Below are 27,201 nucleotides of genomic sequence, written 5' to 3' on the forward strand. Positions count from 1 at the left end.
CCCAGTCTATATTTGGATAATTAAAGTCCCCATTATAACCACTGTACAATTCTTGCGCCTCTCTGTGATTTCCTTGCAAATTTGTTCCTCCTTTTCTTCCCCAATAGTTGGTGGCTAATTGAATACACCCAGCAATGTAATGGTACCTCAATTATTTCTTAGCTCTAACCAAATAGATTCAGTCCTTGACAACTCTAGGACATCCTCTCTCAACACTAATGTTCTCCTTAATTAATGTTGCCACCTTCTTTCTTTCCTGAACACCCTGTCTCCTCGAATTTTGCCTTCTTTGTGGCAGGTCTCTGTTATTGTCATAACAGATTCCCAAGTGACTATCTGTGCCAAAACAAAAATAAAAATAGCTGGAAAAACTCAGCAGGTCTGACAGCATCTGCGGAGAGGAACACAGTTAACGTTTCAAGTCTGTATGACTCTTCAACAGTTGAAGAGCCATACGGACTTGAAACGTTAACTGTGTTCCTCTCTGCAGATGCTGTCAGACCTACTGAGTTTTTCCAGCTATTTTTATCTTTGTTTTGGATTTCCAGCATCCAGTTTTTTGCTTTTATCTTTTGACCATCTAAACATGCAGCTCACCAACCTTATTTAACTCGTTGGATATGTGTTCCCACATTTTTAAGAGTTTTAATCCCTTCCACCTGTCATGGGGAGATTATTGCTGAAAAATTTTACAGCAGGGCAGTTGTAGTTCTTCGACCTGTTCTCAAAGCAGTGGATAGTTTATGGTTGGCCATCTAGTTTCTGAACACAGGGTTATTTTCTGATGAGCCAACTGTGCTTCACTGTTGTTAGTGATTGCAACAGCCATGGAGGAAGATCTGATTGTGGGCTTTATTGGTGCAGGAAAAATGGCTTTTGGAATTGCCAAAGGGCTCTTGGTGTCAGGTAATGCTTTTGGTAACAGTTAGTGAGGGTGCAGTCTCTTTACTGACGTGTTCAGCTATCTGAATTCTCAACGTATCAGCACTAATTCCCTTCAGCTTGATTTTGCTGAATGCAAAGTGGATTCGAGACACATGAGGATTTGTTGTGGGGAGGAGGGTATCTGGTTTTGGGCGGGGGGGGAGGAGCGTGTTTGGGTTTGTGGGGGAGGAAGGTGTCTGGGTTTTGGTGGTGGGGTAGGGTGTCTGGGTTTGGGGGGGGAGGATGTCCGGGTTTGGGGGGAGGGTGTCTGGGTTAAAGGGGGGAGGAGCGTGTCTGGGGTTGGGGACGAGCGTGTCTGGGGTTGGGGAGGAGCGTGTCTGGGGTTGTTGGGGAGAGGAGCGTGTCTGGGGTTGTTGGGGAGAGGAGCGTGTCTGGGGTTGTTGGGGAGAGGAGCGTGTCTGGGGTTGTTGGGGAGAGGAGCGTGTCTGGGGTTGTTGGGGAGAGGAGCGTGTCTGGGGTTGTTGGGGAGAGGAGCGTGTCTGGGGTTGTTGGGGAGAGGAGCGTGTCTGGGGTTGTTGGGGAGGGGAGCGTGTCTGGGGTTGTTGGGGAGGGGAGCGTGTCTGGGGTTGTTGGGGAGAGGAGCGTGTCTGGGGTTGTTGGGGAGGGGAGCGTGTCTGGGGTTGTTGGGGAGAGGAGCGTGTCTGGGGTTGTTGGGGAGAGGAGCGTGTCTGGGGTTGTTGGGGAGAGGAGCGTGTCTGGGGTTGTTGGGGAGAGGAGCGTGTCTGGGGTTGTTGGGGAGGGGAGCGTGTCTGGGGTTGTTGGGGAGAGGAGCGTGTCTGGGGTTGTTGGGGAGAGGAGCGTGTCTGGGGTTTGTTGGGGGAGCGTGTCTGGAGTTTGTTGGGGGTGGAGCGTGTCTGGAGTTTGTTGGGGGTGGAGCGTGTCTGGAGTTTGTTGGGGGTGGAGCGTGTCTGGAGTTTGTTGGGGGGGAGCGTGTCTGGAGTTTGTTGGGGGGAGCGTGTCTGGAGTTTGTTGGGGGGTAGCGTGTCTGGAGTTTGTTCGGGGGGGAGCGTATCTGGAGTTTGTTCGGGGGGAGCGTATCTGGAGTTTGTTGGGGGGGAGTGTGTCTGGAGTTTGTTGGGGGGGGAGCGTGTCTGGGGTTGTTGGGGGAGAAGCGTGTCTGGGGTTGTTGGGGGAGGAGCGTGTCTGGGGTTGTTGGGGGGAGGAGCGTGTCTGGCGTTTGTTGGGGGAGGAGCGTGTCTGGGGTTGTTGGGGGAGGAACGTGTCTGGGGTTGTTGGGGGAGGAACGTGTCTGGGGTTGTTGCGGGGAGGAGCGTGTCTGGGGTTGTTGCGGGGAGGAGCGTGTCTGGGGTTGTTGCGGGGAGGAGCGTGTCTGGGGTTGTTGGGGGGAGGAGCGTGTCTGGGGTTGTTGTGGGGAGGAGCTTGTCTGGGGTTGTTGGGGGAGAAGCGTGTCTGGGGTTGTTGGGGGACGAGTGTGTCTGGGGTTGTTGGGGGGAGGAGGGTGTCTGGGGTTTGTTGGTGGGGAGTGTGTCTGGGGTTTGTTGGTGGGGAGTGTGTCTGGGGTTGTTGGGGGTGGAGCGTGTCTGGGGTTGTTGGGGGGAGGTTGTCTAGGGTTGGGGGGAGCGAGTCTGGGGTTGTTGAGGGAGGAGCGTATCTGGGGTTGTTGGGTGGGGAGGGTGTCTCGGTTTGGCAGGAGGAGGGTGTCTGGCTTTGGCAAGAGATAGGAGAGTGCCTGGGTATCGGGAGGAGGAGCGTGTCTGGGGTTGTTGGGGGAGCAGCGGGTCTGGGTTTTTTGGTTGGGGGGGACTGTGTCTGGGTTTCAATTTTAAATTTGCTGGGCTTTTGCTTGACTTGATGGTTATCAAAATGTAAACAAAGTGACTAAATTCAACACAACATAAGATAAGTATTTGCATTTATATAACATGATTCATGATCTCTGGACTTCTCTAAGCACTTGAAAGTCAATTAAATATTTTTGAAGTGAAGTCAGTATTCATGTAGGAAATTCGCAGCCAATTTACACACACCACATCCCACAAACAGCAATGTGGTGCTGCCTTCTGTGCATCAGGGGTTTTCCCCTCCCCCTCCCCTTCCCCCTCCCCTTCCCCCTCCCCCTCCCCCTCCCCCTCCCCCTCCCCCTCCCCTTCCCCCTCCCCCTCCCCCTCCCCTTCCCCCTCCCCCTCCCCCTCCCCCTCCCCTTCCCCATCCCCCTCCCCTTCCCCCTCCCCCTCCCCCTCCCCCTCCCCTTCCCCTTCCCCTCCCCCTTCCCCTTCCCCTTCCCCTTCCCCCCTTCCCCTTCCCCTTCCCCTTCCCCCTCCCCCCTTCCCCTTCCCCTTCCCCCTCCCCCTCCCCTTCCCCCTCCCCCTCCCCCTCCCCCTCCCCCTCCCCTTCCCCTTCCCCCTCCCCCTCCCCCTCCTCTTCCCCCATCCTTCTCCCCCTCCCCTTCCCCCTCTTCTCCCCCTCCCCTACTTCCTACCCGTCTGCTCCATTAAACTCACCTACCCCTCCCCCTCCCCTACTTCCTCTCCGCCTGCTCCATTAAATTCATCAACCCATCCCCCCTCCCCCTCCCCTATTTCCTACCCCCCTGCTCCATTAAACCCCCCCCCCCTCCCCTTCCCTAACCTGCCCAAGACCCCCAGGCTTAACTGGCTCTGGGATCCATGGGCCTCTGCTGCCTTCTTCCTGGTTGTCCTGGCAGCACCCACTAATGCCCCCTTGGCGCGACCAGGACTGATGGAGCTACTGGCCAATCAGATTGGCTGGCAGCCACCAAAGGCGGGACTTCCTCCCAGTGAGGGTTGGACGTCCCACATTGCCCCTGTTTAGCACATATGCCCGTGGGCCAGGCTGGTGTGGCGTGGGTTGTCTCCATGCTGACTTTGCGTCTGGGGGTGGGTGGGGGCAGCAAGCCAACCACCCCTGATAATATTCACCCCGTCATAATGACCAGCCACTCTGTTTTTTTTCTGATGTTGGCTGAGGGATAAATATTGATCAGGACACCGGGGAGAACTGCCCTGCTCTTTGAAATAGTGTTATTTATATCCAACTGAGACAGCAGATCAGGTCTGAGTTTAACATTTCATCAAAAAGACAATGAAAGCTGGGGAGATTCATGCTAAACCTTAAAACTATGCTCAGGGCTTTAAGAACTGCAGTGAGACCATTTGAATGGCCTTGAGGGAGCAGTACTGTTGACAAATCTCCTGTGATCGCATCGCTATCATGCTGATTGTATGTATTGCAGCCACACTTATTTTAACATTGAAGCAGTTATGTGGAACGTGCAGCTCTGAAACATATGGGGAGTTGGTGACATTGTCGTAATGTCACTGGGCTAATAGTCCAGAGGCCCAGGCTAATGCTCTGGGGACATGGGTTCAAATCCCACCATGGCGGATGGTGGAATTTAAATTTGATTATTAAATCTGGAATTGAAAGCTCGTCTCGGTAATGATGACCATGAATCTATCATTGATTGATTTAAAAACCCACCTACTTCACTGATGTCCTGTTGGGAAGGAAGTCTGGCCTACATGTGACTTCAGACACACAGCAATGTAGTTGACTCCTACCTGCCCTCTGCAATGACCTAGCAAGCCACTCAGTTCAAGGGCAGTTAGGGATGGGCAATAAATCCCGGCCTTCCAGCAACACCCAAATCCTATGAAAGGATAAAAGAACGGGCCATTTGGCTCAACCAGTCTGTGTTGGTGATTATTTCCGAACCAGTATCCTCCCACACCTCCTCATCAGTCCTATCAAGCCAGGAGGGAAAGCTCCATCATAGTTTATAATTGGAGCCTGTGACTATTCTGCTATTAGTAGGAACGCGCAGTCTCTCTGTCAATTGAAGCTGCCCTGTTCCACAAGCACACCAGTGACCTTGTGTGTTGCCAGGGTTCTGAGGAGGTGAGTGAGCTGCACAGTGCAATGGGCCGGCGATCCAAATTGTAAAGCGTGATATCTTCTTTTGCTTCTCAGGAAATGTGAAACCTGAGAAGGTGATGGCTTCAGCTCCATCAAACAACAACTTATACAAATTCAAGGTAAGGTGCAGTCTCTGGATTTTAACTGTGTGAAGCTAAGTGGTGGGGAAACGGGGATTAGAAAGGATTGGCAGACGGAATCGCGGAATGTGATAAAGGAATATCTCGGTGCCCGTCCTCCCCGAATAGCTTCATCAGTTAATGTGTTACCTTGAGTTGTGAGGTGCGTAGGCAGGTTCCAGATACAATTAGTAAAAATTGGCCTGAGTGCCCTCTGGGCCAGAGAGAAAGAAAATCTTGCTCCTTTTTAAAAAATTTGTTCACGGGATGTGGGCATCGCCTGCTAGGCCAGCATTTATTGCCCATCCCTAATTGCCCTTGAGAAGGTGGTGGTGAGCTGCCTTCTTGAACCGCTGTAGTCCATGTGGTGTAGGTACACCCACAATGCTAATCACTATCCAGTAGTGGTTCATGTGGTTCCTGAGTGAGGATTAAATCATGCTCAGGTTGTGAAGTGTTCCAGAGCTGAATAGTCCAGCAATGTTTACTGTGCCCAAATTGTAGTAACTGTACCCAGGGGTAGGGCAAGAAGAAATTCAATGACAATAGAAAGACTGGGAGATTTGCTTCAACTTTTGATGGGAGAACAAGAAACTCAACAGACTCTTCCAAGGTAAAGCCCATAACGGAATGGGTTATATTGGAAGGGGTGAGATAGCTGGTCAAGTGGTCTTTTCTCTTCTGTTCCTATTGTGCCTTGCTCTGCAGGAAGCTGGGATGAAGACAACGCACTGTAATACCTCAGTGGTGAAGAGCTGCAATGTCCTCTTTCTGAGCGTCAAGCCTCCCATTCTGCCTGAAGTCCTGAGAGACATAGCTCCATTTGTCACACCAACTCACCTCATCGTCTCTGTGGCAGCTGGGGTTACCATAGAAACACTGGAAAAAGTAAGTAGGTAGCCCTTGGGTGGAGTGAGGAAGGTGTTACAGGTAAGTATTTTTTAAGAGGAGCTTTTCCACGATTTTCACCTCTCCTTTGCTGAATGTGTGCACTTTTTACTGGTGTCATATTGGCTAATCATCCTCCAGTACTATGACCATCTGCAATTATTCATGTGATCCTTATACATAAGAAATAGGAGCAGGAGTAGGCCGTAAGGCTCCTTGAGCCTGTTTCGCCATTCAGTACAATTATTGCTAATCCTTCATCTCAATTCCACTTTCCCACTTGCTCCCCATATCTCTTTATTTCCTTTGGTACAGCAAGTAATTAGGAAGGTAAATGGTACGTTGGCCTTTATTGCAAGGTGTTTTGGAGTACAGGAGTAAGGAAGCCTTGCTGCAATTGTTCAGGGCTTTGGTGACACCACACATGGAATACTGTGTACAATTTTGATTTCCCTCTATCTCTGTCTCGAATATACTCAGTGACTGAACATCTACAGTCCTCTGGAATTGGCAATTACAAAGGTTCACTACCCTCTGAGTGAAGAAATTTCTCCTCCCCTCAGGCCAAAATGACTGCCCCCTTTATTGTGAGACAGTGAGCCCTAGTTCTAGGCAGGGTTCACAACCTACAAGCATCTATCCCTTGTAGAAGCCTACATGAACAGCTCTCATTTTTCTAAATTCCAAACTGTACAAGCCTTTTTACATAATTTCCTCTTATTGGGCAGCCCTCACAGTCCAGGAATCCATGTTGTGAACCTTTGCCACACCTCTTCTAAGGCAAGTATATCCTTCCTTAGGAACAGAAGCCAAAACTGCATGCAGTACACCAAGTGTGGTCTCATCAAAGCCCTGACCAATTGCAGCAAGGCTTCCTTACTCTTGTACTCCAACCCCCTTGCAATAAAGGCCAGCATACTATTTGCCTTCCTAATTACTTGCAGTACCTGCATTTTAGCTTTATATATTCCTTTTAGAAGGACACCCAAATCCCTTTGAACACCAACATTTAATAGTTTTTCACCATTTAAAAAATATTCTGATATTCCATTCTTACTGCCAAAGTGAATAACCTCACATTTCACCACATTATACTCCCATCTGCCACCTTGTTGCTCACTCACTTAACCTGTCTATTATCCTTTTGCAGACTCTATGTCCTCCTCACAACTTAATTTCCTATCTAGCAAACCCAGATACACTACACCAGGTCCCTTCATCTAAATCATTAATATAGATTATAAATAGCTGAGGCCCCAGCACTGATCCATGTGGCGCTCCAATCGTAACAGCCTGACAACCTGGAATTGACACGGTTATTTCCACTCTCCGTTCTCTGTTATTTAACCAATCCTCATTCAATGCTGATATATCACCTCAATACCGCAAACCTTTATCTTGTGCAACAACCTTCCCTCTGTGTTGAACACCTTTTGAAAATCCAAACACACTGCATCCACAGGTTTCCCTTTAGCTAAACAGCCAGTTACATCCTTAAAAAGCTCTTAATAGGTTTGTCAAACATGATTTCCCTTTAATAAAATTATGTTAACTTTGCCTGATCCATACGATTTTCTAAGTGCTCTGTTACCATTTCCTAATAATGACCGATGATTGATTTCAGACTAACTGGCCTGTAGTTTCCTGTTTCCTGTCCCTCTCCTTTCTTGGATAGCGGTGTCACATTTGCTAACTTCCATTCCACTGGGACCATTCCAGAATCTGGGGAATTTTGGAAGGTCACAACCAGTGCAGCAACTATCTATGCAGCCTTGACAGTGAGTCACAGTTGAACTCATTCCTGACTTTGATGTCTCTTTGCACATGAGGATAATTTGTAGCAGGATTACTGGCCAGTAGTCAGCAGTGAGAGCCCTGATTTGATTTTTTTCCCCATAGACCTCCATCGAACCTGGAGGCACTGACAAATCTCTCCTTAGTAACATAAAACTTCGTCTATGAGCTGATTGGTCACTGAATATTAGTTTCTTACCGAATGATTGATTTTTCGCATCTTTTTCCTAAATCTTTAATGCAGAATGGCTGGTAATAATTACCAGGGATTTTAAGATTCTTATTCTTGTGTCCAAATCCCTCCGTGGCCTCACTCCTCTCTACCTTTGTCACCCACTCCAAGATCTCCACGTTCCTCTTGGCCTCTTGCACATTCCTGATTTCCTCCACCATTGTCAGCTGTCAGCTATCCAGGCCCTAAGCTCTGGAATTCTCTCCCTAAACCTTGCTTCCTCTCTACCTCTATCTTCTCCTTTAAGATGCTCCCTAAAAACTACCTCATTGACCAAACTTTTGGCCACCTGTATTAATATCTGTTCCTATGGCTCCTTGTCAGATTCTGTCTTGATGATACTCTAGTCACAGCCCTACATTCAGCTTTCGAGAACAATAGTCTGAGGGACCACGAAGACCAAGACTGGCCTTACATTCCTGAAGGACCCAACCTAATGCTTACTGCACATGCTCACTGAGTAGCAAGAGGCCTGTGCTACAAGCTGTTGCTGTTAGCATTTTTTTTCACTGTTTGCAGTGTAGCTCTCCCTGCAACCAACACCTGGAGGTCACATACCTGTCAGAAAAATTTGGCTTCCACCTGGAATTGAAGAATTACTGAAAAGTGTGAGGCACTGGCATCTTCACTTTGCTTCCATACCCTTCAGCACAGAGACCCTCCACCAACAGAGGTCATAACAAACGCGCCACCACCACCATCACCAACCTGACTATCAACAGACATCCCTGAATCGCAGACCCAATTGATCCCTGTAGACCAACAAAAAGCATATTACCTCAACCCCCTAAATTTACATTGCTGAGTACTAAGAAAACAGACTCCCATAAACACCATGTAATGCAAATGTACGATAGCTTCATAAAATGTATACATATGAATATAAACTCTTGGATATATTTTAACAAAGTGCATGGACACGAAGGGCTGAGTGGCTTCTTCGTGTGCTGTAATGACTTTAAGTCCTTGCAGTAATTCTCATACTCTGACCTGTGACTCTCTCTTCTCAGTTCCTGCCTGTTGGGACCAAGGTGTTGCGAATGATGCCAAACCTCCCGTGCGTAGTGCAGCAGGGCTCAATGGTGTTTTGCCGTGGAAGCAATGCTGGGGATCCGGAAGCCGCTCTCCTGAAGAGCCTTGTGTCTCCCTGTGGACTGTGTGAAGAAACTCCAGAATCTTACGTGGACATCCACACTGGGATCAGTGGGAGCGGAGTGGCATATGTAAGTATTGTAGGTAGCAGAGAAAGGACTCAAATATGTCCTTGTACTCATTGATGGGCTGCAGCTAAACACAGCATGTGGCATTGCCTGGCCAGTGTCTGCAAAGGTTAAGACCAGGATTTTAAATCCTCTCCTGAAACTATTGACCCCCTTGCTACGGTACTGGATGTCCTCTGCTATTAGACATGAGTACCAGTAATTCAACCTCAGGAAGCGTCACAGCAATGCCAAATAATTTTAATCTGAAATCTGCATTAGTTGGATGATAATCAGGAACTGGGACTATGGAATAATACAAGACAGAAGGAGGTCATTCGGCCCACCATGCCTGAGCCAGCTATTTGGTAGAGCTAATCGTGGCTGATCTCTTTCCTCCCTCCCCCGATACAGGTGCACTATTTCAAAGGAGAGCAGAGGAGCTCCTTCAGGAACCTGGCAAATATTTGTCCCTTGACATACATCATTAACAAAGCAGATTATCTGGTCATTATCGCATTGCTATTTGTGGGAGCTTGCTGTGCACAAACTGTTCGTTTCCTACATTATATTATACTTCAAGACTACTTCATTGGCTGTAAAGAGCATCTGGATGATATGAGGTTGTAAAGGCTGGTGTTAAAATGCAAGTTCTTCCTTTCCCATTCCATAGGTTTACCTGTTTGCCGAGGCTCTAACAGAGGGAGGTATTAAAATGGGAATGCCATATGACTTGTCAAAGAAACTTGTAGCTCACACGCTGCTGGTAAGTGACACATCTTTAGCCATTTTTGAATTTGAGTTGGCTTCTCCCTCATGTTAGTGAGTATATTCCCAGCTTGCTGCAACTTATACAGACAAGGCAGAATCCCAGGTTCAGTCAATGGTCTATTCAGAATTACTTGATCTCAGGCAGGGCAGTGGTAGGGGCTCTACAGTAGTCTCAATGATCCTGGGTTTGGATGGAATATCGATTGCTCCTGATACACAAACAATTCCTCTTAGATTGGAGGACAGGAAGGGGTTCAACTGTGATGCTCCTGCAGTCCAATATTACTCACCATTCAGACTTGCATACAGAGAGTATCCAGCCGGGTGGAGCAGCAGACGGTGTCTGATGTGAGCGGATCCATACCCCAGCATGAGTCTGGGGAAAGGAGGGGAGAAAACTTGGTGGGAGAAATAAAATGTTGATAAACCTATCTCCTTGGAGCTGCCAAATATTGTACAGCTACTGAGGGTGGGGAGAGAAAAGGAGACTCCGAGATAGTGATGAGAGAGACAATCCCTCCTTGCTGGTAGGAACAGAGAAAGAGAGAGAAAAAGAGAGGTTTGGAGTCCGGTCACACTGGAAAAGTGTCTGACCTTCACTTGGCAACCACCCAGGGCAGCACGTTTGAAAGCAGTAGTCCATATGGAGGTGTTTAAACACAGACCTGTGTGTTGTCACTGTGCAACGAAAGATTCTGCAAAATGACCCATCTCCCTAGCCCACCATTGTGATTCAGCAGGTCTGGCAGCATCGGCGGAGAAGAAAAGAGTTGACGTTTCGAGTCCTCATGACCCTTCAACAGAATTGAGTGAATATTAGAAGGGGGTGAAATATAAGCTGGTTTAAGGTGGGGAGTGGGGGGAGAGAAGTAGGGAAGGGGGGGTGTGGTTGTAGGGACAAGCAAGCAGTGATAGGAGCAGATAATCAAAAGATGTCACAGATAAAGGAACAAGTTGCTCCAACAATTCATCGACACCAACACCCATCTAGGACCCTCCACCCCTGCCTGTCCCTCCGTCCCCACCCCATCTTTCAATTCCAGTCCCGGCCATGTATTCACTATACACCCTGACCTTCCCCTCTCCGACGCTGAACGTTCAGTGCTCAGCAAAGGACTTAGTTTTATACCCTTACACCCTCATCTCAATGAATTTCGGGCTCGGCACGATGCTGAACTCTTCTTCCGCCGTCTTCGTTTCTGTGCTCACTTCTTTGGGCAGGAGTCCTCTCCCCGTTCAACGGATCCTTTTACCCACCTCCAATATTCTCCCTCCACCTGGACCCCTCCCCCTGGATTCTTACCTTCTCTTGATCTATTCATTGAGAACTGTCGGCGTGACATTGGTCGTTTCAATTTCTCTGCTTCTCTCACCCATTCTAATCTGTCTCTCTCTGAACTTACTGCACTCCGTTCTCTCAGGTCCAACCCCAACATTGTCATCAAACCCGCTGACAAGGGTGGTGCTGTTGTTGTCTGGCGCACTGACCTCTACCTCGCGGAGGCTGAGCGTCAACTCGCAGACACTTCCTCCTGCCTCTCCCTGGACCATGACCCCACCACTGAACATCAAGCCATTGTTTCCAGGACTGTCACTGACCTCATCTCCTCTGGAGATCTTCCTCCCACAGCTTCCAACCTTCTAGGTGCCCAACCTCGGACGGCCCGCTTCTACCTCCTATCCAAAATCCACAAACGGAACTGTCCCGGTAGACCGATCGTGTCAGCCTGTTCCTGCCCCACGGAACTCATTTCTCGTTTTCTTGACTCCCTTCTCTCTCCCCTTGTCCAGTCCCTTCCCACCTACGTCCGTGATTCATCTGACACCTTATGTCGCATCAACAATTTCCAGTTCCCTGACCCCAACTGCTTCCTCTTCACCCTGGACCTCCAATCCCCCTACACCTCCATCCCCCACCAGGATGGTCTGAGGGCCCTTAGCTTCTTCTTTGAGCAGAGGCCCGAACAATCCCCATCCACCACTACTCTCCTCCGTCTGGCTGAACTTGTTCTCACACTGAACAATTTCTCCTTAAACTCCTCTCACTTCCTCCAAATAAAAGGTGTGGCTATGGGTAGCCGCATGGGCCCCAGCTATGCCTGTCTCTTTATGGGGTATGTGGAACATTCCTTGTTCCAGTCCTACTCTGGCCCCCTCCCACAACTCTTTCTCCGGTACATCGATGATTACTTCGGTGCTGCTTCATGCTCTCTTCGGGACTTGGAAAAACTTATTAATTTTGCTTCCAATCTCCACCCCTCCATCATTTTCATATGGTCCATCTCTGATACTTCCCTTCCCTTCCTTGACATCTCTGTCTCAATTTCTGGTGATAGACTGTCCACCAATATCCATTACAAGCTTACCGACTCCCACAGCTACCTCAAATACAGCTCCTCACACCCCACTTCCTGTAAGGACTCCATCCCATTCTCTCAGTTCCTTCACCTCCGTCGCATCTGTTCTGATGATGCTACCTTCAAAAACAGTTCCTCTGACATGTCCTCCTTCTTCCTTAACCGAGGTTTTCCACCCACGGTCGTTGACAGGGGCCCTCAACCGTGTCCGGCCCATCTCCCGCGCATCCACCCTCAAGCCTTCTCCTCCCTCCCAGAAACATGATAGGGTCCCCCTTGTCCTCACTTATCACCCCACCAGCCTCTACATTCAAAGGATCATCCTCCGCCATTTCCGCCAACACTAGCATGATGCCACCATCAAACACATCTTCCCTTCATCCCCCCGGCACCATTCCATAGTGATCGTTCCCTCCGGGACACCCTAGTCCACTCTTCCATCACCCCCTACTCCTCAACCCCTACCTATGGCACCTCCCCATGCCCACGCAAAAGATGCAATACCTGCCCCTTCACTTCCTCTCTCCTCACCGTCCAAGGGCCCAAACACTCCTTTCAAGTGAAGCAGCATATCACTTGCATTTCCCCCAACTTAGTCTACTGCATTCGTTGCTCCCAATGTGGTCTCCTCTACATTGGAGGGACCAAACATAAACTGGGCGACCGCTTTGCAGAACACCTGCAGTCTGTCCTCAAGAAAGACCCAAACCTCCCTGTCGCTTGCCATTTTAACACTCCACCCTGCTCTCTTGCCCAAATGTCTGTCCTTGGCTTGCTGCATTGTTCCAGTGAAGCCCAACGCAAACTGGAGGAACAGCACCTCATCTTCCGACTAGGCACTTTACAGCCTTCCAGACTGAATATTGAATTCAACAATTTTAGATCTTGAACTCCCTCCTCCATCCCCACCCCCTTTCCGTTTCTTCCCCCTTCCTTTTGTTTTTTCCAATAATTTATATAGATTTTTCTTTTCTCACCTATTTCCATTATTTTTAAATCTTTTATACCCCGCTAGTCTTTCCACCCCACCCCCATGAGAGCTGTACCTTGAGTGCCCTGCCATCTATTCTTAATTAGCACATTCGTTTAGATAATATCACCACCTTCAACAATTCTTTGTTCCTTTGTCTGTGACATCTTTTGATTATCTGCTCCTATCACTGCTTGCTTGTCCCGACAACCACACCAACCCCCCGCAAATTCTCTCCCCCCACTCCCCACCTTAAACCAGCTTATATTTCACCCCTCTTCTAATATTCACTCAGTTCTGTTGAAGGGTCATGAGGACTCGAAACGTCAACTCTGTTCTTCTCCGCCAATGCTGCCAAACTACTGAGTTTTTCCAGGTAATTCTGTTTTTGTTCTAGTAATCCAAAGGCCTGGACTAATAATCTAGAATCATGAGTTCAATTTATACCATGGAAGTTAAATTTAATTAATTAAATGAAAGGGCAATATCAATAGCAGTAATCAGAAACTACCAGATTGTAGGGGAAACCGCATTGGGAGCAGCGAATGCAGTAGACTAAATTGAGGGAAGTGCAAGTGAAATGCTGCCTCACTTGAAAGGAGTGTTTGGGCCCTTGGACGGTGAGGAGAGGGGAAGTAAAGGGGCAGATGTTGCACCTTCTCTGGTTGCATGGGAAGGTGCCGTGGGAGGGGGTTGAGGTGTAGGGGGTGATGGAGTACTATTGAAATATAGTCACTCCATGTAATGTAGGAAATGCGACAGTCAATTTGCACACAGCAAGGTCCCACAAACAGCAATGGGATAATGACCAGGTAATCTGTTTCTTAGTGATGTCTGAAATAAATTCTTGACAGGACAACGCAGAGAACTCCCCAGCTCTTCTGCAACATGGTGCTATGGGATTGTTTTTGACCACCTCAGAGGGCATCTGAAAGATTACATACCCAACAATACTCCTTCAGTACTGCATCAGATCATTAGTCTGGACTATATGCGCTCAGGTCTCTGGAGTAGAATCCAAATCCATGACCATTGAACTCAGTTGCGAGTGCCACCAGCTGAGTTACGTCTGACACAGCTGCCTCAAACCTGGTACTACCTAAACAAATGAGATAATGCTCCAGTGAAGTGCCTTGGGGTATTTTACTGTTTTTTATTCTTTCACAGCACGTAGGCATTGCTGGCAAGGCCAGCTTTTATTGCCCATCCCCAATTGCCCTTGAGGCAACTGTATGGTTTGCTAATCTAATTCAGTGGGCAGTTAACAGCTAATCACATTAATGTGCATCTGGAGTCACATAATATGCAATAGTTTTTTGACTCAATTGCTCCCTGTTGCAAAACATTTCCTTTATCCAATGGCCTCTGCATAAATAAATTCTTCTGAGATCTCACATCACTCTCTTGGCGAGTTGATGACTCTTGTTGATGATCCTTCTTAAATAATGGCAATCCTTGGCCCTTTATTCATCTCATATAATACTGCAGGCACTGGAAATCTGAAACAAAAATTCAGAGACCAAACTCTGTACCCCAGAGGACTGTGGAAGCTCAGTCATTGAGTATGTTCAAGACAGAAACCGATAGCTTTCTGTATGCTAATGACATCAAGGGATATGAGAATAGTGGGAGAAATGGCGTGAGAGGGAGATGATCGGCCATGATCTGTTTGAATGGCAGGGCAGGCTCAACGAACCGAATGGTCTACTGCTGCTCCTATTTCCAAGTAGGCCAGGCCGGGTAAGGACAGTAAATTTCCTTCCCTAAAGGATATTATTGAATCAGATGGGTTTTTAATGACAATCTGGTAGTTTCTGATTACTGCTATTGATATTGCCCTTTTATTTAATTAATTAAATTTAACTGTCATGGTATAGATTGAACTCATGATTCTAGATTATTAATCCAGGCCTTTGGATTACTAGAACAAAAACAGAATTACCTGGAAAAACACAGCAGGTCTGGCAGCATCGGCGGAGAAGTTGATGTTTCGAGTCCTCATGACCCTTCAACAGAACTGATTGAATATTAGGAGAGGGGTGAAATATAAGGTGGTTTAAGGTGGGCAGGAGGGGAGGTGCGTGGTGGGGGAGAGAAGTTGGGGGTGGTGTCGTTGTAGGGACAAGCAAGCAGTGATAGGAGCAGATATTCAAAAGATGTCACAGACAAAGGAACAAAGAAGTGTTGAAGGTGGTGATATTATCTAAACGAATGTGCTAATTAAGAATGGATGACAGGGCACTCAAGGTACAGCTCTAGTGGGGGGTGTGGAAAGGCTAGCAGGGCATAGAAGATTTAAAAATAATGGAAATAGGTGGGAAAAGAAAAATCTATATAAATTATTGGAAAAAACAAAAGGAAGGGGGAAGAAATGGAAAGGGGGTGGGCATGGAGGAGGGAGTTCAAGATCTAAAGTTGATGAATTCAATATTCAGTCTGGAAGGCTGTAAAGTGCGTAGTCAGAAGATGAGGTGCTGTTCCTCCAGTTTGCGTTGGGCTTCACTGGAACAATGCAGCAAGCCAAGGACAGACATGTGGGCAAGAGAGCAGGGTGGAGTGTTAAAATGACAAGCGACAGGGAGGTTTGGGTCTTTCTTGCGGACAGACCGCAGGTGTTCTGCAAAGCGGTCGCCCAGTTTACGTTTGATCCCTCCAATGTAGAGGAGACCACATTGGGAGCAACGAATGCAGTAGACTAAGTTGGGGGAAATGCAATTGAAATGCTACTTCACTTGAAAGCAGTGTTTGGGCCCTTGGACGGTGAGGAGAGAGGAAGTGAAGGGGCAGGTGTTGCATCTTTTGCGTGGGCATGGGGAGGTGCCATAGGTAGGGGTTGAGGAGTACGGTTGATGGAAGAGTGGACTAGGGTGTCCCGGAGGGAACGATCCCTACGGAATGCCGCCGGGGAGGTGAAGGGAAAATGTGTTTTGGTGGTGGCATCATACTGGAGTTGGCGGAAATGGTGGAGGATGAGCCTTTGAATGCGGAGGCTAGTGGGGTGATAAGTGAGGACAAGGGGGACCCTATCATGTTTCTGGGAGGGAGGAGAAGGCGTGAGGACGGATGCGCGGGAGATGGGCCGGAAAAGGTTGAGGGCCCTGTCAACGACCGTGGATGGAAAACCTCGGTTAAGGAAGAAGGAGAACATGTCAGAGGAACTGTTTTTGAAGGTAGCATCATCAGAACAGATGCGACGGAGGTGAAGGAACTGAGAGAATGGGATGGAGTCCTTACAGAAAGTGGGGTGTGAGGAGCTGTAGTCGAGGTAGCTGTGGGAGTCGGTAGGCTTGTAATGGATATTGGTGGACAGTCTATCACCTGCCTGTCGCTTGCCATTTTAACACTCCACCCTGCTCTCTTGCCCACATGTCTGTCCTTGGCTTGCTGCATTGTTCCAGTGAAGCCCAACGCAAACTGGAGGAACAGCACCTCATCTTCCGACTAGGCACTTTACAGCCTTCCGGACTGAATATTGAATTCAACAACTTTAGATCTTGAATTCACTCCTCCATCCCCACCCCCTTTCCGTTTCTTCCCCCTTCCTTTTGTTTTTTCCAATAATTTATATAGATTTTTCTTTTCCCACCTATTTCCATTATTTTTAAATCTTCTATGCCCTGCTAGCCTTTCCACCCCTCCCCCACTAGAGCTGTACCTTGAGTGCCCTGCCATCCATCCTTAATTAGCACATTCTTTTAGATAATATCACCAACTTCAACACTTCTTTGTTCCTTTGTCTGTGACATCTTTTGATTATCTGCTCCTATCACTGCTTGCTTGTCCCTACAACCACACACCCCCCCCCCCCCGACCTTAAACCAGCTTATAATTCACCCCTCTCCTCATATTCACTCAGTTCTGTTGAAGGGTCATGAGGACTCGAAACGTCAACTCTTTTCTTCTCCGCTAATGCTGCCAGACCTGCTGTGTTTTTCCAGGTAATTCTGTTTTTGTTCTAGTAATCCAAAGGCCTGGACTAATAATCTAGAATCATGAGTTCAATTTATACCATGGAAGTTAAATTTAATTAATTAAATGAAAGGGCAATATCAATAGCAGTAATCAGAAACTACCAAATTGTAGGGGAAACCGCATTGGGAGCAGCGAATGCAGTGGACTAAATTGAGGGAAGTGCAAGTGAAATGCTGCTTCACTTGAAAGTAGTGTTTGGGCCCTTGGACGGTGAGGAGAGGGGAAGTAAAGGGGCAGGTGTTGCACCTTCTCTGGTTACATGGGAAGGTGCCGTGGGAGGGGGTTGAGGTGTAGGGGGTGATGGAGAAGTACTATTGAAATATAGTCACTCCATGTAATGTAGGAAATGCGACAGTCAATTTGCACACAGCAAGGTCCCACAAACAGCAATGGGATAATGACCAGGTAATCTGTTTCTTAGTGATGTCTGAAATAAATTCTTGACAGGACAACGCAGAGAACTCCCCAGCTTTTCTGCAACATGGTGCCATGGGATTGTTTTTGACCACCTCAGAGGGCATCTGAAAGACTACATACCCAACAATACTCCTTCAGTACTGCATCAGATCATTAGTCTGGACTATTTGCGCTCAGGTCTCTGGAGTAGAATCCAAATCCATGACCATTGAACTCAGTTGCGAGTGCCACCAGCTGAGTTACGTCTGACACAGCTGCCTCAAACCTGGTACTACCTAAACAAATGAGATAATGCTCCAGTGAAGTGCCTTGGGGTATTTTACTGTTTTTTATTCTTTCACAGCATGTAGGCATTGCTGGCAAGGCCAGCTTTTATTGCCCTTCCTCAATTGCCCTTGAGACAACTGTATGGTTTGCTAATCTAATTCAGTGTGCAGTTAACAGCTAATCACATTAATGTGCATCTGGAGTCACATAATATGCAATAGTTTTTTGACTCAATTGCTCCCTGTTGCAAAACATTTCCTTTATCCAATGGCCTCTGCATAAATAAATTCTTCTGAGATCTCACATCACTCTCTTGGCGAGTTGATGACTCTTGTTGATGATCCTTCTTAAATAATGGCAATCCTTGGCCCTTTATTCATCTCATATAATACTGCAGGCACTGGAAATCTGAAACAAAAATTCAGAGACCAAACTCTGTACCCCAGAGGGCTGTGGAAGCTCAGTCATTGAGTATGTTCAAGACAGAAACCGATAGCTTTCTGTATGCTAATGACATCAAGGGATATGAGAATAGTGGGAGAAATGGCGTGAGAGGGAGATGATCGGCCATGATCTGTTTGAATGGCAGGGCAGGCTCAACGAACCGAATGGTCTACTGCTGCTCCTATTTCCTATGTAGGCCAGGCCGGGTAAGGACAGTAAATTTCCTTCCCTAAAGAATGTTAGTGAACCAGATGGGATTTTACTGACAATCTGGTAGTTTCTGATTACTGCTATTGATATTGCCCTTTTATTTAATTAATTAAATTTAACTGCTATGGTATAGATTGAACTCATGATTCTAGATTATTAGTCCAGGCCTTTGGATTACTAGAACAAAAACAGAATTACCTGGAAAAACACAGCAAGTCTGGCAGCATCGGCGGAGAAGAAAAGAGTTGACGTTTCGAGTCCTCATGACCCTTCAACAGAACTGATTGAATATTAGGAGAGGGGTGAAATATAAGCTGGTTTAAGGTGGGGAGGAGGGGGGGTGCGCGGTGGGGGGAGAGAAGTTGGTAGGGTTTGGTTGTAGGGACAAGCAAACAGTGATAGGAGCAGATAATCAAAAGATGTCACAGACAAAGGAACAAAGAAGTGTTGAAGGTGGTGATATTAACTAAACGAATGTGCTAATTAAGAATGGATGGCAGGGCACTCAAGGTACAGCTCTAATGGGGTGGGGTGGAAAGAGTAGCAGGGCATAGAAGATTTAAAAATAATGGAAATAGGTGGGAAAAGAAAAATCTATATAAATTATTGGGAAAAAACAAAAGGAAGGGGGAAGAAACGGAAAGGGGGTGGGGATGGAGGAGGGAGTTCAAGATCTAAAGTTGATGAACTCGATATTCAGTCTGGAAGGCTGTAAAGTGCCTAGTCGGAAGATGAGGTGCTGTTCCTCCAGTTTGCGTTGGGCTTCACTGGAACAATGCAGCAAGCCAAGGACAGACATTTGGGCAAGAGAGCAGGGTGGAGTGTTAAAATGGCAAGCGACAGGGAGGTTTGGGTCTTTCTTGCGGACAGACCGCAGGTGTTCTGCAAAGCAGTTGCCCAGTTTACGTTTGGTCCCTCCAATGTATAGGAGACCGCATTGGGAGCAACGAATGCAGTAGACTAAGTTGGGGGAAATGCAAGTGAAGTGCTAGTTCATTTGAAAGCAGTGTTTGGGCCCTTGGACGATGAGGAGAGAGGAAGTGAAGGGGCAGGTGTTGCATCTGTTGCGTGCGCATGGGGAGGTGCCATAGGTAGGGATTGAGGAGTAGGGGGTGATGGAAGAGTGGACCAGGGTGTCCCGGAGGGAACGATCCCTACGGAATGGTGCCAGGGTGGGTGAAGGGAAGATGTGTTTGGTGGTGGCATCATGCTAGAGTTAGCGGAAATGGCAGAGGTTGATCCTTTGAATTCAGAGGCTGGTGGGGTGGTAAGTGATGACAAGGGGGACCCTATCATGTTTCTGGGAGGGAGGAGAAGGCATGAGGGCGGATGGGCGGGAGATGGGCCGGACACGGTTGAGGGCCCTGTCAACGACCGTGGGTGGAAAACCTCAGTTAAGGAAGAAGGAGGACATGTCAGAGGAACTGTTTTTGAAGGTAGCATCATCAGAACAGATGTGACGGAGGCGAAGGAACTGAGAGAATGGGATGGAGTCCTTACAGGAAGTGGGGTGTGAGGAGCTGTAGTCGAGGTAGCTGTGGGAGTCGGTAGGCTTGTAATGGATATTGGTGGACAGTCTGTCACCTGCCTGTCGCTTGCCATTTCACCACCTTCAACACTTCTTTGTTCCTTTGTCTGTGACATCTTTTGATTATCTGCTCCTATCACTGCTTGCTTGTCCCTACAACCACACCACTCACCACCCCCCCCCCAACCTTAAACCAGCTTATAATTCACCCCTCTCCTCATATTCACTCAGTTCTGTTGAAGGGTCATGAGGACTCAAAACATCAATTCTTTTCTTCTCCGCCGATGCTGCCAGACCTGCTGAGTTTTTCCAGGTAATTCTGTTTTTGTTTTGGATTTCCAGCATCTGCAGTTTTTTGTTTTTACCACCATTGTGATTGTTGCCCTTGACAAAATTTTAATACATCTCCCAAAGTGTTGCACTTGTGAAGTTGAAGACTGAATGTCATCTTCAGTAGATGACTGATTGGACCAAAGCGCACGGACTTAATTCAGTTCCCATTTTCCAGTCATTCATTCCCTATTTATTTTCTAATTAATACTTTGATTTGATAGAGTTAAATAGCAAAACTAGCTGCAATTTGGAAAGCAGAAAAGTAGAGTTGAATTTGAAGGAGTTGCTTTTTGTTAACTAAGGAGGAGACATCCTTAGTTGTTGTAAGAGCAGGAGTAGTCCATTCAGCCCCTTAAGCCTGTTCCCCATACAATATGATCTTGGCTGATCTGATTCTGACCTTAACTTCACTTTCCTGCTCCCCCCAACCTTGACTCCCTTGCCAATCAGAAATCTGTCTAAAATAATAACAGAAAATACTGAAAAACTCAGCAGATCTGGCAGCATTTGTGGAGACAGAAATAAAGTTAATGTTTCCAGTCTGAATGACTCTTCAGAGCTAAAGAGAAGTAGAAATATAATGGATTTTATACTGTTTAAGCGGGGGTGGAGCAGGTGGAGCAAGATAGAAGATCAGGGATAGGTGGGAGCTTGAGAGTTTGACAAAGGTGTCATGGACACAATACAAAGGGAGTGTTAATGGTAGTGTTAAAGACTAAAGAAGGTACTGATGGTGGTATAGAGGTAAGATATCAGGATGTGTTAATATCCGAACAAGGGTCAGGGCTGTGTGAAAGCACAACATAGAAACAAGTGACAGATGGCTCTGTGGGGAGGGGAGTTGTGGAAAAAGGATTTAAAAAAGTAAAATAAATAAAAAAAATTTAAAAATGAATAAATAAATAAAAGCAAATACATAAATAAAAATAAATTAAAAATTAGATAAAAAGGGGTAAAGATGGAGGAGACAGTTCATGGTCTGTAGTTGTTGAACTCATAGTCCAGAAGGCTGTAAAGGCTCAGAAGATGAGGTGCTGTTCCTCCAGTTTGTGTTGGGCTTCACTAGAACATTGCAGCCGGCCAAAGATGGACAGGTGGGCTTGAGAGCAAGATGGTGTGTGAAATGGCAAGCGACAGGAAGGTCAGGGTCATACTTGTGGACTGAGCAAAGGTGTTCTGCAAAGCGGTCACCCAGTCTGCATTTATCTCCCCAATGTAGAGGAGACCGCATTGGGAGCAGCGAATACCGTGGAACAAATTGAAGGAGGTGCAAGTGAAATGCTGCTTCACCTGAAAGGGGCCTTGGATGGTGAGGAGGGAGGAGGTAAGGGGGCAGGTGTTGCACCATCTTCGATTGCATGGAAAGGTGCTATGGGAAGGGGATGAAGAGTGGACCAGGGTTTCACAGAGGGAACAGTCCATATGGAAAGCTGATGAGAGGGTGAGGGGAAGATGGTGGTGGTGGCATGCTGGAGTTGGCAGAAATGGTGGAGGATGATCCTTTGAATGTGGAGGCTGGTGAGGTGAGAGTGAGGACAGTAGGGACCCTGTCATGGTCCTGAGAGGGAGAGGAAGGTGTGAAGGCTGAGGTGTGGGAGATGGGTTGGACACGGCTGAGGGCCCTGTCAGCCACAGTGTTTGGAGGGGGTGGGGGGGGGGGGGGGGAATCCCTCGTTTAAGGAAAATGAAAGACATGTCAGAAGCATCATTTTAGAAGATAGCATCATCGGAACAGATGTGACAGAAGCTGAGGAACTGGGAGAATGAGATGGAGTCCTTATAGGAAGCATGGTGTGAGAAGCAGTAGTCGTGGTAGCTGTGAGAGTCGGTGGGTTTGTAAAGAATATTGGTAGTCAGTCCATCACCAGAAATGGAGATAGAGAGGTCAAAGAAGGAACGGGAAGTGTTGGAGGTGGGCCATGTGAAGGTGAGAGAGGGGTGGAAATTGGAAGCAAAATCAATAAATTTTTCCAGGTCTGGACGAGAGCATCAAGCGGCATTGTTACAGCCATTGATGTACTGAAGAAAAAGTTGTGGAAGGGGCTTGAGTAGGATTAGAACAAGGAATGTTCCACATACCCACAAAAATGGGCCCATGAGGGTACCCATAGCCACACCTTATTTGGACGAAGTGGGACAAGTTGAAGGAGAAATTGTTCAGTGAGAGAACAAGTTCAGCCAAGCGGTGGAGAGTGGTGGTGGATGGTGACTGTTCGGGCCTCTGTTCAAGGAAGAAGCGGAGAGCCCTCAGACCATCCTGGTGGGGGACAGAGGTGTAGAGGGATTGGACTTCCATAGTGAAGAGGAGGCGGTTAGGGCCAGGAAACTGGAAATTGTTGATATGTCGTAGGGCATCAGAGGAATTGCGAATGTATGCTGGAAAAGATTGGACAAGGGGAGAGAGAATGGAGTCCAGATGGGAATAAATGAGTTCTATGGGGCAGGAACAGGCTGACATGATGTGTCTATCAAGGCAGTCCTGTTTGTGGATTTTGGGAAGGAGATAGAAGTGGGCTATGTGGGGTTGGGAGACTATGAGGTTTGAAGCTGTGGAAGGAAGATATCCAGAAGAGATAAGGTCAGTGACAGTCCTGGAAACTATGGCTTGATGTTTGGTGGTGGTCCAGGGGGAGATAAGAAGAAGTGTCTAAGAGTTGGTGCTCAGCCTTTGCCAAGTAGAAGTCAATACGCCAGACAACAACAGCACCACTCTTAACGGCAGGCTTGATAACAAAGTCAGGGTTGGACCTGAGGGAAGGGAGTGCAGCAAGTTCAGAAGGAAATATAAGAAATAGGAACCGGAGTAGACCATTCGACCCCTCGAGCCTGCTCTGCCATTCAATAAGATCATGGCTAATCTGCATGTGTTTCGAATTCCACATTCCCATTTACCCCTGATAACTTAGATTCCCTTGCCTAACAAGAATCTATCTACTTATGCCTTAAAAATATTCAATGACCCCTCCTCCACCACCTTCTGAGGCAGAGTGTTCCAAAGTCGCACAACCCTCTGAGAGAAAAAAATTTCTCCTCATCTCGATGAGCTGAAGGGCCTCTTCTGCACTGTTGATTCTGTGATCTCTGTCCTAAAAGGGCAATGCCTTATTTTAAAACAGTGCCCCCCTAGTTCTGGACTTAACCAACAAGAGGAAACAACCTTTCCACATCCACCTTGTCAAGACCGTTCAGGATCTTGTATATTTCAATCAAATCACCCCTCACTCTTCTAAACTCCAGTGGAAACAAGCCCAGTTGGAGTGGGTGAGAGGAGCAGAGAAATTAAGACAGCTGATGTCACATTGACAGTTCTCAATGAAAAGATCAAGAGCAGGTAAGAGGCCAGAGGAAGGGGTCCAGATAGAGGGAGAATACTGGAGACGGGTGAAAGGATCCTTTGAATGGGAGGAGGACTCCTGCCCAAAGAAGTGAGCATGGAAATGAAGGTGGAAGAAGAGTTCAGCATCATACCGAGCCCAAAATTCATTGAGGTGAGGGCGTAAGGAGATGAAACTGAATCCTTTGAGTACAGAACGTTCAGCATCAGAGAGCAGAAAGTCAGAGGGTATAGCGAATACACAAGATGGGCTGGGATTAGAAGAAGAGATGGAGTCAGAGTGATGGGAAAGGGTAGAGGGTCCCAGGTGTGTGTTGGTATTAATAAGTTGTTGGAGCTTGCATTTCTTAACACCTGAAAAGAAGAGAAAAAGTTTCTTGTTAAAGCACCAGAAGAGACGAAGAATAAAATGAAACTGGAGACAAGGACAGCTTTGAGATAGGGTGAGTCGGTGCTGCTGGAGAGAGAGGTTGAGTGTGTACATATGGCGGCACATAGCACTGAGTATGGATCTCAGGATGTGACGAGTACAGCAGTCCGAGGAACGTTGTATGTCCTGGAGATAGCTGTAATCCTGGATGGATTCAAAACATGAGGGATGGAACTTCAGTTGGACTCCACATGAGGTAAGTCAGATGGAGACAGTCGCTGAGAAAGGAAATATGGTTGTGAAAGTGAGTTTTGGGAAAGACTTTGTCAAACACCAGGAAGGAAATGGAGAATAATGAAGGTGAACAGGGTGAAAGAGACAAACGGAAATCCTGTCGGAGAGAAAAGCAATACTTCTTCAAGGTAGACATTCCCGGAAAGTGGCAGTGAATTAAACACTTAGATAAAAGCAAAATACTGTGGATGCTGGAAATTTGAAATAAAAACAGAAAATGCTGGAAAAATTCAGCAGGTCTGGCAGCATCTGTGGAAAGAGAAACAGAGTTAACGTTTCAAGTGCGTATGACTTTCAGAACAAAAGACAAGTAGAAATGTGATGTGATAGATGTTGTACTGTTTATGAGGGGGTGGAGCAAAATACAAGGTTGGGGTAGGTAGAAGCTCAGGAGAGATTGACAAAGTGGCAAGATGGTAAGATAGCAGAATGGGTTAATAACCAAACAAGTATCAGTACTCTGTGAAAGCACAACATAGAAACATGTGACAGATGGCCGTATGGGAGTGGGGTGGGTGGGGAGGTAGGGGTTTGGGGAAAGAATATAAAAAAGGATTAACAAAAAGTCAGCCTTGAATATATTCAATGACCCAGCCTCCATTGCTCGCTGTGGAACAGAATTCCAAAAACCAATGACCCCATGAGAGAAGAAATTCCTCCTCATCTCCATCTTAAATTGGAGACCCCTAATTTTTAAACTGTGCCTCCCTAGTTCTAGACTCACCCATGAGAGGAAACACCCTCTCGGCATCTACTCTGTCAAGATCCCTCAGAATCTTCTTTGTTTCATTAAGATCACCTCTCATTCTTCTAAACTCCAATGAGGATAGGCCCAACTTGCTCAACCTTTCCTCATAGGACAATCCTCTCATCCTAGGAATCTGCCCAGTGAACATTCTCTGAACTGCTTCCAATGCAAGTGTGTCCCTTCTTAAGTAAAAGACACTTACTTAGTACACAGTATTCGTGGCGCTACAGTCCCCTGTACAGGTGTAGCAAGACTTAACTACTTAATACTCCATCCCCCTTGCAATAAACACCAATATTCCATTTGCTTTCCTAATTATTTGCTGTGCCTGCATGCTAACACTTTGTGATTCATGTACAAGGTCACTCAGATCCCTCTGGACTGCAGCATTCTACCGTCTCTCACTATTTAATTAATATTCTATTTGAAATAATATTCTGTAATCATCGTGTGACATGTTCACATAGTTTCAATTGTATGGACAGACATAGCCATATATATAAATATATTTTATATAGCTGCAACAAAATATAGTTTTAATAATTTCTTTCTTCTGTTTGTGTGATGTCTTTCCCTCAGGGAGCTGCAAAGATGATCCTGGAGACGGGAGACCACCCAGGAAAACTGAAGACTGATGTCTGCACGCCAGGTGGGACAACCATCAACGGCGTTTATGAGCTGGAGAAGGGAAACCTACGCTGCACCGTCATGAACGCTGTAGAAGCTGCGACAAACCGGGCTCGCGAGTTGGGTAAAAAGTAGTCACGGCGATTCTGGAAGCACAGTGGCGGTGGGGGGATGCTCCCAGAACCATTCTGCATTTCTATGGGCTTTACAATGCTTGTCTTCAATGTCTGGAGCCCGGAGGGATTAAAGAGTGTAATTTATTTCATTTGAGGTTCGAGGCACATCTGAAATGCAATTAAAATATAAACTACATAAAGCAACTTCTAACATAAACTGGGACTGGATTACTTGTGGAGAACCAGATCCGAGGGTACAACGACCTGTACTCTCCTTAATGCTGATACTGGGAGAAGTGGGAAAGCATTGCATTGCTTCACGTTGGGAAGTGCAAATATCAAAGAAATACAGCGGAACATACAGAATCTGGTTCACTTCTGGATATATTTGTATTTAAATTCACATTGAAGTACGGATGTTCTCACAGAGTTGGTTTTGCATCATCTCGTTCCAGCAGCCAAAGTTTGTGGGAGAGAGCTGCTGTCTTCCTCTGTTTTATGAAATGTTGAAAGCAAATCAAAAAACTTAATGTTTTAAAACTCAGCAGGGTTTTCTTTGCTGGTTTTATAAGAATATGAATTTTGTTAACTGATTAGAAATCTTGGAACCAGGGCTCCCTCCCTGCAAGGACCTTCCGTCGATATAAGATTAGAAGACTGCTCCATAGCAGTCCTTGGGCTGCTCTGTAGTTGCCAATCCCTGCGATGGAGCTGATCCAAGGTGCTTTTAATCAGTGATGCTGTGAGCAGGGAGGAAGAGAGACCAAACTGGAGTCTGCTTGCAGCTATATAAAATTTACATGGTTACAGTCATTCCTGTTGAATCCATTGTAAAATGGAGGGAATAACCACCCCAAGGCTTTCTCTCCCCATTTGTTTTCAAGTTGATTGAAAATTCCTAATGCTGCTAAGAAGGTTCCATTCCATTTGTTGCAGTTTTATTTGTGCTCTGTTACTGCTAGTCATGCTCCTGTGCTGTTTATCAAAAACTCTGAGAACATAAAATACTCATCATCAGAGAGTGGCCATTCAATTCTAAATCCTGCAAAAAGATAACACTGGGTATTGACTCCAACAGCTAACAGAAGCTTGTCAGATTTTCAGTTGTTAAACTCAGCTCTCTCTCTTTTTCCACTTCCTGCTTCCATATGATAAGCTGTTGAAACTGTTTTTAATTAATACACGGGATGTGGGCTTCGCTGACTGGGCTAGCATTTATTGTCCATCCCTTGTTGCCCTTGAGAAGGTGGTGGTGAGCTGCCTTCTTCAACCGCTACAGTCCCTGTGTTGTAGGTACACCCACAGTGCTGTTAGGAAGAGAGTTCCAGTGTTTTAACTCAGCGACAGTGAAGGAACGGCGATATATTTC

General features: G+C 46.8%; 1 protein-coding gene across 1 annotated transcript; it reads left to right on the top strand.

The window, feature by feature from the left end:
- Window positions 1–778: 778 nt before the first annotated feature.
- pycr3 (pyrroline-5-carboxylate reductase 3) lies at window positions 779–26,849 on the top strand. The gene is made up of 6 exons (XM_041183289.1): window positions 779–906; window positions 4,897–4,961; window positions 5,670–5,849; window positions 8,886–9,098; window positions 9,748–9,840; window positions 25,669–26,849. Exons 1-6 carry the CDS (start codon window positions 828–830, stop codon window positions 25,849–25,851), a joined length of 813 nt encoding a protein of 270 aa, XP_041039223.1. The 5' UTR covers window positions 779–827; the 3' UTR covers window positions 25,852–26,849.
- Window positions 26,850–27,201: the final 352 nt, after the last annotated feature.

The sequence above is a fragment of the Carcharodon carcharias genome, chromosome 3 (genome assembly GCF_017639515.1).
Source record: "Carcharodon carcharias isolate sCarCar2 chromosome 3, sCarCar2.pri, whole genome shotgun sequence".
NCBI lineage: Eukaryota > Metazoa > Chordata > Chondrichthyes > Lamniformes > Lamnidae > Carcharodon > Carcharodon carcharias.